This window comes from Cibotium barometz, chromosome 51, assembly GCF_041138505.1.
Source record: "Cibotium barometz isolate CiBa-2024 chromosome 51, ASM4113850v1, whole genome shotgun sequence".
NCBI lineage: Eukaryota > Viridiplantae > Streptophyta > Polypodiopsida > Cyatheales > Cibotiaceae > Cibotium > Cibotium barometz.
The window spans coordinates 14,598,781-14,609,849 of NC_141096.1; the positions used below are offsets into that span (position 1 = coordinate 14,598,781).

General features: G+C 37.8%; 1 protein-coding gene across 1 annotated transcript; it reads left to right on the forward strand.

Moving 5' to 3' along the window:
* Positions 1 to 6,382: 6,382 nt before the first annotated feature.
* LOC147609352 (uncharacterized) lies at positions 6,383 to 7,424 on the forward strand. The gene is made up of 2 exons (XM_086787951.1): positions 6,383 to 6,399; positions 6,782 to 7,424. The coding sequence occupies exons 1-2, from the start codon at positions 6,383 to 6,385 to the stop codon at positions 7,422 to 7,424; spliced, it is 660 nt and encodes a 219-aa protein (XP_086644077.1).
* Positions 7,425 to 11,069: the final 3,645 nt, after the last annotated feature.

An 11,069-nucleotide genomic window follows, 5' to 3' on the forward strand; every position in this document is an offset into this window, starting at 1 on the left:
AGGAGGATGCAAGGATATCTAGCAGTAGATTACAAGGTTTCAAATACATGCAGCCTCCAAGAGAGGGGCTTGAGGGCCCCCCACTCAGCTTGGAGCAATGCAAGAATCTAGTCCCTAACTCTTTTGTGCGCACACAGTTGTTTAGACCAATGGACAGAACCCGTCAAAAGAATCCAAAACAAATGTACCCACCAAAGCTGTCAGATCTTCCGCATGTGGGACTTTCTGCCATTCTTTTGGAGAGATTTGTGGAGAAAACTAAAACGATGCCAAATAATCATCAAGTGCCCCTATACTTCATCCAGCTACTTTTTTGTGAGGAGTTCCTCAACAAGCAAGTCAATTGGGATGATAAGCCACCACAAGGGGGTGCGGCTCAAGGTCACCCAGATGATAAAAAGAGAGCAAAGATGGAGGGGAGAGAAGTATAACGAATGAAGTCTCTTGTGCTCACACCTCATGAGCACATGAACATTCAATCTTTTGCCGTCAACGGAGTTATGCTAGCAACTCAAGGTACGATAGCACAACAACTACTGCAAGACTATGAAGCCTTGGGAAGAGAGAACAAAGAGCTAAGGAGAACCATAAGAGTGCAAGAGGCAAAGCTCTTGCGGTATGAAGAAAAGTATGGAGCATTGCCAGATGAATCTCCTCACTTTCAATTGAAAGATCTTCTTAACAGGCCCATTTCACCATCACCTATTAACTTAGGGAATGATTAACTTTTGTAGACATTGATCCCCCTATATTAAACTTTTATAGACATGAACTTTACTATTTGTAACTGCACCAAAATTTTGTGCGTAATGAAAAGAAGTACTTGGTGTTCTTTTAATTGATTCCGACTTGTGTATGAAAATAGAATTTTTGAAGCTCTTGGTGGTCTTTAAATTGATTCTTGCTTGTGTTTGAAAACAAAAGTTTTGAATTACTGAGTCTTGTCATTTTAATCATCCCAAAGAAAAATGGGAGCTATATCATCGATCTCTGATACATCAGAGGCGTTCGAGTCTATCTCCCATTCTTCATCTTCATCTTCACTTCCCCTTTCCTCAGCAATCACTTCATGTGTTTTCTTTGGAGCCTGCAGTATATATCGTTCTACCACTCGCAATGGATTGGGGCTTATGTAGCAACCTCATATTGCAAAAGCAGTACCCAAGTAGCAAAAAGCTCTTGTTGCCTTTAATTTGTTACGTCTTTTGCTGTGAATAAAATCGTATGCTAACCAATTTCTCTTGCAACAACCTAACGATGTAGCCACGCTCAACACACGCACAGCAATGTGTTGTAATTCAAATGTTTGGCTGCCATATTCTTTCCACCACATTGGGGGACTTAAGTGTTTGATGGCATCCAAACACCATTCATCACCAAAGTTTTCAATTCTATTCCTACATTGGACACGCTGGTGATAAGCATCTTTACCTTCATCATCTGCTGGCAATAATGTGCTACACACTTCTTTGAAGTTAGCCATCCATGACCTCACTGTTGCTAGAATAATCATGCATTTGAAAGGTTGGATCTAACGCAAAGGCCACACCATGAAGTGGAGTATACATCATAGTCCATCTCTCTGTAGCACAAAAAGAAATCTCCTTATGCTCTCTTATTGTAAGTTTTTCATGAGATTCAATGTTTTTGATAACTTGAGACATCAGCAAGTACACCTTGCCCATGATAAATTTATCGGTATCAACAATGCATAGAAACTCCACAAATGGTTTAGCCACACTTTGAATTTTTTGTACCTTACTCCAAAAAGAAGTCGAGGTCACTAAGTTGGCACATCTTGTGGCAACCACAGTATGGGTGGCATGCTTTCTTGTCCACGCAACGTTGATCTGCCACAATTTCATGTAGAGCAGCTCAAACCAACAAAAGCCTTTCTAACACATAATAGCTTATCGCGAGAATCTTGTGGTGCAAAATATTTGCAAGCACTTATCACTCTTAGTAAGAAAGAGTGCATAAGTAAACTAACATTCACAAATGAATTTCACAATATGGTTAGCTTCTACAAGAGTTGGCTGAACAAAACTCATCTTTCCAATATTTTTAACAAGAAATTCAATGTATACACAGCACATGGCACTCATGTAATCTTAAGATATTTCTCCTGAATCAAATGGCTAGCATTTTTGAAGTTTGACGCATTATCAGTTCATATTGCAGTTACATATTTTGGACCAACCCCATGGCAATAGCCCTTTCATACAGTTTAGCAAGATAATAACTTGCCTTCTCTTTAAGTGAAGTGTCAATTGCGTCTAGGAAAATTGTGCCCCCCTTGGACATATACACATAATGTTAATTAATGGTTTTTTTTACAACTTGTCCATCCATCCAACACAATAGTATATCAAAATCATGGCAAAAAATCAAGAAATGTACGTGCAAGGTTTTGCTCCATTGTATGCTTTACTTTATCCAAGTACTCTATGCACATTTTATTGTAAGATGGAATAGTAGATTTTGATCATGCTTTTGCTATGCAAAACAATGCATCTTGAAATATAGGGTTACGTATGACATTAAATGATATCCCACTATAGGGAATTATAGCTCCTTTCAGTAATCTAAACTGTAGTGTGAACGATTTTCCAACACATGGGATTCTAGCTCCTTTAATTAACCTAAACCCTAGTGTGAACCATGGTCCAACGCAAGGGATTCTAGCTACTTTAATTGACCTAAGCCCTAGTGTGAACAATGTTCCAACACAAGGGATTCTAGCTACTTTAATTGATCTAAACCCTAGTGTGAACAATGTTCAAACACAAGGGATTCTAACTACATAGACTCACTAACCCTAGTGTGAACAATGTTCCAACACAAGGGATTCTAGCTACTTTAATTGATCTAAACCCTAGTGTGAATAATGTTCAAACACAAGGGATTCTAACTACTTAGACTCACTAACCCTAGTGTGAACTATGTTGAAACACAAGGGTCTCAACCTACCTAGATTTCCTAATTTAATAGTTCTAACTAAATTAGATTTTCTTTGTTACCACAACTGGCAAAAGGCAGATTCCCTTTGCAGGAACTCGGGGAATTATACAATGACAATACAGCCGATAAGCAAGCTTATATAGCTAATGGTCATTGTTTCGATAGAATTGAATTCGAAGAACGAAAGGCATACCATAGAATGCCTTTTCGATCGTATGTAATTTGATCGTATGACATTTGATCGAATACCATACGATCGATTTGCTAGGACTAAAACATCAAGTCAACTAATGTCCGATGTGGCATGGAATAATGCGACCGTATTTTAAGTGTATTTAACTAAATATGCCCTTATTTGTCTATAACGTATAACTCGTATAACGTATAATGCAACTTAGATTATATAAGCATAGAAAATCATTAGCTATGCTATAATTAGGAGTTGCCTGATTTGCAAGATGTGCCCATAGACCTGGGTTCCATGTGGTTTCAAGGTAAAGAATCCAAGAAAATTATTCAAATAAGCACGCAACCTTAAATTTCGTTGGAGGAACCTTGGTGTGGACAACCCCAATGGTTGCCAGGACATGCGCTTCATATGTACCACGTGGTGCTACTTCTACATCTCAGCAACTTTCTTACTATCCACCACCAACAGGAGTAGAAATGATGCTAGCAATCATGCCATACCCTTATGGTATACCACATCCTAACATAACCAACCCATATGAGTATTTGAATTAGGGGGGATCTCCATGACGACCCAACATAAACGAGTAATATCATGCAACTTCAAGTAGTGCTGGTGCCTCACATGGAATATGAGTCATAGAGAAGGCCATGCCATTGGTTGCCTAAAACATTTATTAATGTTTTCCATGGATTTTATATTCATTGTCTCATGTATGGAAGTGACTTTTATCAATATCTTGCAAAATTCTGAAATGTGTTGGTGTGTTAATGTGTAAATATCAAGAGAGAGAGAGAGAGAGAGAGAGAGAGAGAGAGTGAAAGAGAGAAATTTCCTATGTGTTACATGTGAAATATCTTGCAAAAGTGTGAAATGTTTTGGTGTGTAAATGTGTCAATATCGAGAGAGAGAGAGAGAGAGAGAGAGAGAGAGAGAGAAATGTCCTATGTGTTTCGATTTCAACCAAGCACACTTATTACTATTTTCCATGGAATTTGTATTCATGTCTCTTGTATATAGAAGTGACTTTTATCGATATCTTGCAAAGAGAGTCTACATGTGAATTGTGTGTGTGTGTGAGAGAGTGAGAGAGAGAGAGAGAGAGTAGGGAACAAGAGGTACCCATGTGTTACGATTTCAACCACTCGCCAGTTTCGCAAGACTGTGCCAAAAAAAGCACTCGATCCTCTATCCAATCCTCCTTCTCGGTGGAGTGTGCATCCACTAGTTTCGGGTGCTTTGCTAGGGAGGCATACGCCTTTTCTACCTCGGGCCCTGTCAGCTTGCCTATCCATGCGTTGACCATGCTGCTTCCTCCCTTTCGGAAGGGCTTAGGCTTTTTTAGGGGTCTACCGAAACTCACTTTTTTGAAAACCTTTGTGCAATAGACAAAAGTTAAATAAATCATACTCAAGTGAACAATGATTATTTTTGGCATCAAGTGTACAGATTCATCAATCAAATCATTGTTATATATTAATGTGTTCGTTGCATGTTCTTCAGAGGGACTATTTACACCCTTGAGTGGATTCACTCAAGTGCTTCAATTCATGAGGACTATTTATTTAGGAGTGTCTTGGCAATGTCAAAAAGGTCTTGTTAATCTCGACTTCCAATGTATGTAAATGATATGAATTTTCATAAGGACGTTTTAGTATATTTTGACACCCTAAATATTCTCATAAATTTGACGAGAAGACTACTATTAACTAGTGTATTTTGAATGCAAAAAATTTGGGGTTGTTCGTGATATTTAGGTAGTTTTAGTGTGTGTTTTTTACATTTGCTTGAATTTTTATAGCTTTAAAATCATAAAAACAGTATATGGTCGCCAAAAATTACTAAAAGAAAAGAATAGGAAATTTTTATAACAATATCTATTCTTTGTTAAAAATATCACTTGTGTGCATTAACATAGCTAGGTTATAAATGTAGTTCAAGTATCTCAGATTGAGGCATCCAATTAGGCTATAAATTTTATAGGGTGTCGTCAAAAGAAGAAAAAAACACTGCTAAAATGCTCCCAACCAGCAAAAACTAGGCCAAAGCCTACATTTTGTTGTTATTGGAAAACATATCTACCCATAAAACTACACAAACTCCTCAAGATACAAAGAGTATAGCCAAATCAATAATACTTTGGAAGTACAATTTTACCATGTGCAAAAGGCATTTGAAAGAGTGATAACGTATGCCCATTTCATTGTTTTAGATACTTTAGAAACTCATGTTGCTTCATGACATCATATAAAACACATGTACCAAGGCTGGTTGAGTTTGGAAGTTGTTGTGCATGGTAAAAAAATGAATAAAGATTAATTTTTGTCACCAAAATATCCTTTTGTGGCCTTGAATTTAGTATGCATACATATTTAATTCTTAAAGAATGACAATTACTTTCAATGGGGAGTTTTTAACTTATAGGGTTTTTTTAGCTCTCTAATACGTCATTCTAGCCAAAAGTTATGGTCATTCTATGTAAAAGATAAGAAAATAGCTCAATTTTTTTGATAGAATATGTATTTTTATTAAATCATAATTAAGTGTCAATTGTTAGTAAAAAATATGATGACATGTGTATTCTTTACAAGTGTCTTTTAGCTCAATAGAGATTGGTATTACCAAACAAATTACTAAGGAAAATTACATAGAAATGAATCTCCTTGTGCAATATTTAGGGCCTACAAAAAAAAAATTATGAAAAATTTTACGGCTTTTAGAGTATTATGGAGAATTACAAAGAATTACGCAAACCTGTGTAATTATGGTGAAGAGTGTAAAAGTGAGGAATGCTTCGTGTTAGAGAGACAATGATTGTCCACTCCGCTTACATGGTTTTTGTTTAGATCACATGTTAAAAGGGAAGGACTCTAGTGTACAATCTTGATTTTAATGCCAAGGACCAAGTTCCGAATCCCGATTGATGGTGGTCTTGAAAGTAAAAGAGGCCTGATTTTGATTTTTATTTAGATCACATGTTGAAGGGAAGGACTTTGTTGTACAATCTTGATCACATGTTGAAGTTAACTATGGTTTACATGACACATCATAGTGTAGGGCGTCCTTCAATTATGCAAAAGGCCAAGTTCCAAGAAGACCCATGATTTTTATTTACATCACATGTTGAAAGGCCAAATCTTTTTGTGAAAAATATAGGTAGGGCTGGATTCTATAAAAGGGTTTGCCAAGCAACCCTTTTGCATTGCATTTGGCATACACATTTCAATAGCCATGGCTCTTCGCAGCAGGTAGGTAGCTTCTCTCTTTTGAAAGACTCAAGTTGGCGAGAAGGACAACTAGTCTGGCATGTGTAGGTTATTTTATTTTCACGAGCAGTAATGGGTAGGCTAGCTACTGGTAATGTAGAAGAAAAAGGAGACTGTGCATATTTTTTCTCTCTCTCTCTCTCTCTCTCTCTCTCTCTCTCTCTCTCTCTCTATATATATATATATATCGGGTCGTTTGAGCAAGAACGTCATTGAATCTCCCCGGGCCTCCTTCCCTCCCTCCCCTCTCTCTCTCCCAATTACCTGGTCATTTGGTTTGCGTCAAATAAGTGCCTGTTGTAATTATTTCGTACATTTATTAATCAAGACATGGAGCTAACCATCGGCTTTTGGTTGAGTGCAGCAATATTGTGGTGGTGGTGGTGGCAACGGCAGCGGCAGCGGCGATGTTGATGTCGGTCGGTGCTGATGCTATTGACTGTCCTCCGCAAGGCCAACTGGTGTACCCATACTGGTCATATTGCTGGAGCCCAGCAAAGTATTATGGTCGGGAGGTGTATGAATTAACGGCGATTTCAGGAGGAAGCCTGGCGCCGGAGTGGGACGAGAGCAATTCCACCTACTATGTGCGCTTGGCGGATGTTGGGGCTAGGTATATGTTCACGCACTTTAGTAGAGAATACCGGCTTTGGGTAGCGCAGTCCGACGACGTCATAATCATGAATGTGGAAACCCAGAGAGCTTTGGGCTGGAGACAAGAAGGCGAAGGTGAATGGTTCTTGGTGGAGCTTGAACTAGGCAGTCGCTTCCAGTTTTCTACAGCTGAGAACGTGACGCTAGCTTGCCCTTTGATTGAGAGTGCACGCTGTGAAGCATACAACATCCTCAACTTCGGGACTTCCCTTGGCTTGAGCCCATATGTAGAGGATGGAAATACATACTTCCAACTCTCTGCTGACAGCTCGAATACACTCCCCTTCGTGCTCAGGCGCAGCGACAACTCCTCTATCGACATTAAAATGCCCACCGCCGCCGCTGCCGTCTAGCTCGATACTAATAATTGTGATCATCACATCCTAATAATAATAATTGTGAAGGTCGCCTCAAAAATCGTGTTTTCCGAGTTGTTCTACTGTGACTCCGCATCTAAGCTAAGTAAGTACTTACGATACAGGATTATGTAAATGGTATCCCTTGCAGTAGTACCCTTGTGGTATATTTATTAGCATGGGTGGCTTTTTTTTTTTTTGTTTTGGGAGTGTTAGACCTTTAATAGAGTGACTAATGGGCTGACCCGTTCTTCTAACCCAATATAGCGGTGACAAGCAAAGCATTAAAACAATCTTCGGACAACTAGATTATTTCAAGATATTAGAAATTGCAAGATATAATTTTCCAAAAGAAGAAGAACAAAGATAAAACCTTACAAAACTAATTCGGTGGATCAATATTTGAACTTATTAGACTTTTCATAGTCTACAAACATTACATGTATATGAAGTTAATTCGCAATCTTAGATTGTAAATTTTAAGGAGTCCAAAGATCTCATTGTTGTAAGTGTCTCGACCATACAAACCTAACATTAATAATCTAGGTACAAATAAATAAAGATATTCTCCGTTGACAAAAAGAATGTATCAATAATAAATTAATTTTTTTAAATAAAACGTAAAGGCTACATAAAAAGAAAGTTTCTATATATATCACAATACACATGTACTCTCTAATAGTTTGATAACTAGAGAGGTTGTTGCTTGTCCTTCTCAAAATGGAGGGTCTACATAAAAATTAACTAGATTATGGTAAACAATGATGTCTATATTATAGCAGCCATAAAGAGAAATACCTTCAATAACCTGTTCATCACTATAAATAAATTAAAATGATCTCCATGCCATACCCATCCTAAGCAATATATTCGTGATATCAAATACAACACTCATTACACTAATCATTTACATAAGATTTTAAGGTCACTCTCTCTCTCTCTCTCTCTGGAGGTTTAGTATTTTGAACCAAGCAAGAAAAATAAATAAAAGCAAGTCAAAAGCAAAACATTTGCTTCTCCAAATGTTAAAAAAATAAAGAGAAACTCACTAAGCCCTTGCAGCCATCGCGCAACAATTTGAACCACCCCTTGAGCAATAGATGGGACGTCACTCTTTATTGTGGATTTGCATGGTGGCTTTACCTTAATGTAAGTAAATTTATACATATCAATTCAATATTACTAGCAAGGGTTGCCTCAATATGAGAGATAACTTAAAGGAATTTTGCCATCCAACCCCTATTTAACTTTATGTCTTCGCATCACAATAAAATAATTATCATTTTAAAAGAAACATCAATCAACTTTAAAGTATGTTACTGATAGACAACATCTAGATTGCACATGTTACATCTTTGTAAACATTCTCATTTCAAATGCTTACTTGATTGATATAGAGATATCTATGAATGTAGTCTTTGGTATTTGTTGATTGTTGTATCAATAGCTCATTCCCATCTTTTGGGCATAGATTAGATTTACATTCCTCTGCATGCCATTTGCAATACCTCTTTATAGACAACATTGGTTGTGAAGACTTCATTTGAACCTTCTATGCTACTTTCGTGTTTCCCATAGTATGCTTTACACACACTTCACTACATTAGATGATCTAACACATGACATAGCAACATAGAATTGTCCATGTGTGAATACTTGTGTGGCCAAATAAATTCCCAACACACTCAATGTTTATCCTTGGGACTTATTCATTGACATACCAAAAGCTAGCCTCACAGGAAATTGTCTCCTTTTCATGTCAAAATGTAATTGAAGCATATTTGGTATGAATGTTATCCTTATAAAGACCTTGTCTCCAATGTTTGTACCTACAATGATTTTTTCTTCTATCACCTTCGACTGAATTTGCTTGCATATTAGTTTGGTACCATTACAAAGTCCCTGCACCGAGGGTCCAAAACTATAGATAGGAGCATTAATCTTTAGACACAAGTGGTGAGGAGAGTAATGACCACCTAAGTTCAGATTGTTCAGGTACTCAATTGAATACAATATTATGTCATTCTCAGAAGAAACAACTGAATCTACACTGAGGTATTCTCTTTTAAGACTGGGCAATGCACTGAAGGCTAGTTTATTGATCTCATAAACTTTTAGATTTCGTGGTGCAAGAATAGTACGGCCTTTGAAGAAGCATGCATAATCCTCCATTCTTCGAAGACGTTTGTATACCCAATCTACCAAACTGAAAAGGGAGTTCCCATGGATTAACACTTGTGGTAGAACTACCACTCTTCCTTGATTGTTTGGATGGCCTATAGAGCCATCTCCAATTTGTAAAGTCCATTTGACAAACTCTAGTTTTGTATAACCATAAGCACTCTATCTGATCCGCATGTTTTGGGTGAGCTTTTAAAACATTCACATATCTCCAAATATATGACCGGTAGAACATTGCATCAACAATTTCCTCATGCGATACCTTTGCCACAATGGGTAAGATTTGCCTGAAGTCACCAGCAAAGAGTATATGTTTTCCACCAAACACTATAACACTTTGTGTAATGTCTTTGAATGTCCTTTCCAATGCTTTATATGCATACTGATGCATTATTGGAGTCTCATCACAAATGATTAGCCTTGCAAGCTTCAACACCTCAGCTAATGGGCTATTAGCTTTGATACCACATGTGCTAGAAGCATTGAGAGCCAATGGGATTTTAAAAAGTGAGTGTGTTTTATGACCATTTAAATCAGCACACCCTCTCTACAAAAGCCATGAAAAAAAACATATGAGAGTTCGGTAGAGAATTTATTCTAAAGTTGTCTAGAGAATATAGGCTCACAAAAAAACATATGAGAGTTCGGTAGAGAATTTATTCTAAAGTTGTCTAGAGAATATAGGCTCACAAAAAACCAGGGTAGTTGCAAGGTGAGGGTACTCACTTTCATTCACTCTCTCTGCAACTAGGGCATGGATGCAACGAGCAAGACTCTCGGGCGGAGTATCTCGATCGAGATATCACCATCAATACAAAAATAGCACGTCCCTCCCAAGCCAAAAGCCCTATATCGATCGAGATATCAACAATCGCCACGCCAACAGGCTCAGAAGGGAAGTCACCATCCATGTCACTAATATATGTCACCGCTACCTCGCTATCTTGATTGAGATATGTAGGCCACTCACATCCACATCAATGCCACAATGGATCCCTCTCGACTTGCCCACTTAGATATACATTCAGCATAATCAGTGATGCCATCTCCACCGTCCACATATCTTGAACGAGATATGGGAATGTAATCTTGACCATTGATGTATCTCGATCGAGATGAGATCGAGATATGGAGATGTGATCTCATCCGTTCATATATCTCAATAGAGATAACAACATATAGAGTTCTCAGCATGGACGATCTTCACCCAAGCTTCACTTGAGTCGATGCTAGGACTTGCAAGCCTCTTGATTTTACATGAGCTAGTGACTTAGGACACGATGCCGCCCATATGAAGGATCCAAGATAAAATGCCTTTCCATTTCCTTTGCATATAACAAGGCAACTCACTATAACTGGGTAAGGCATAAGAAAAAGCACTACACATCAAAATTCAAGACAGTCTACTTACTAGTCATCAAGAGCTGCATCATCCACAATAAACCGATCTTCATCAGCACT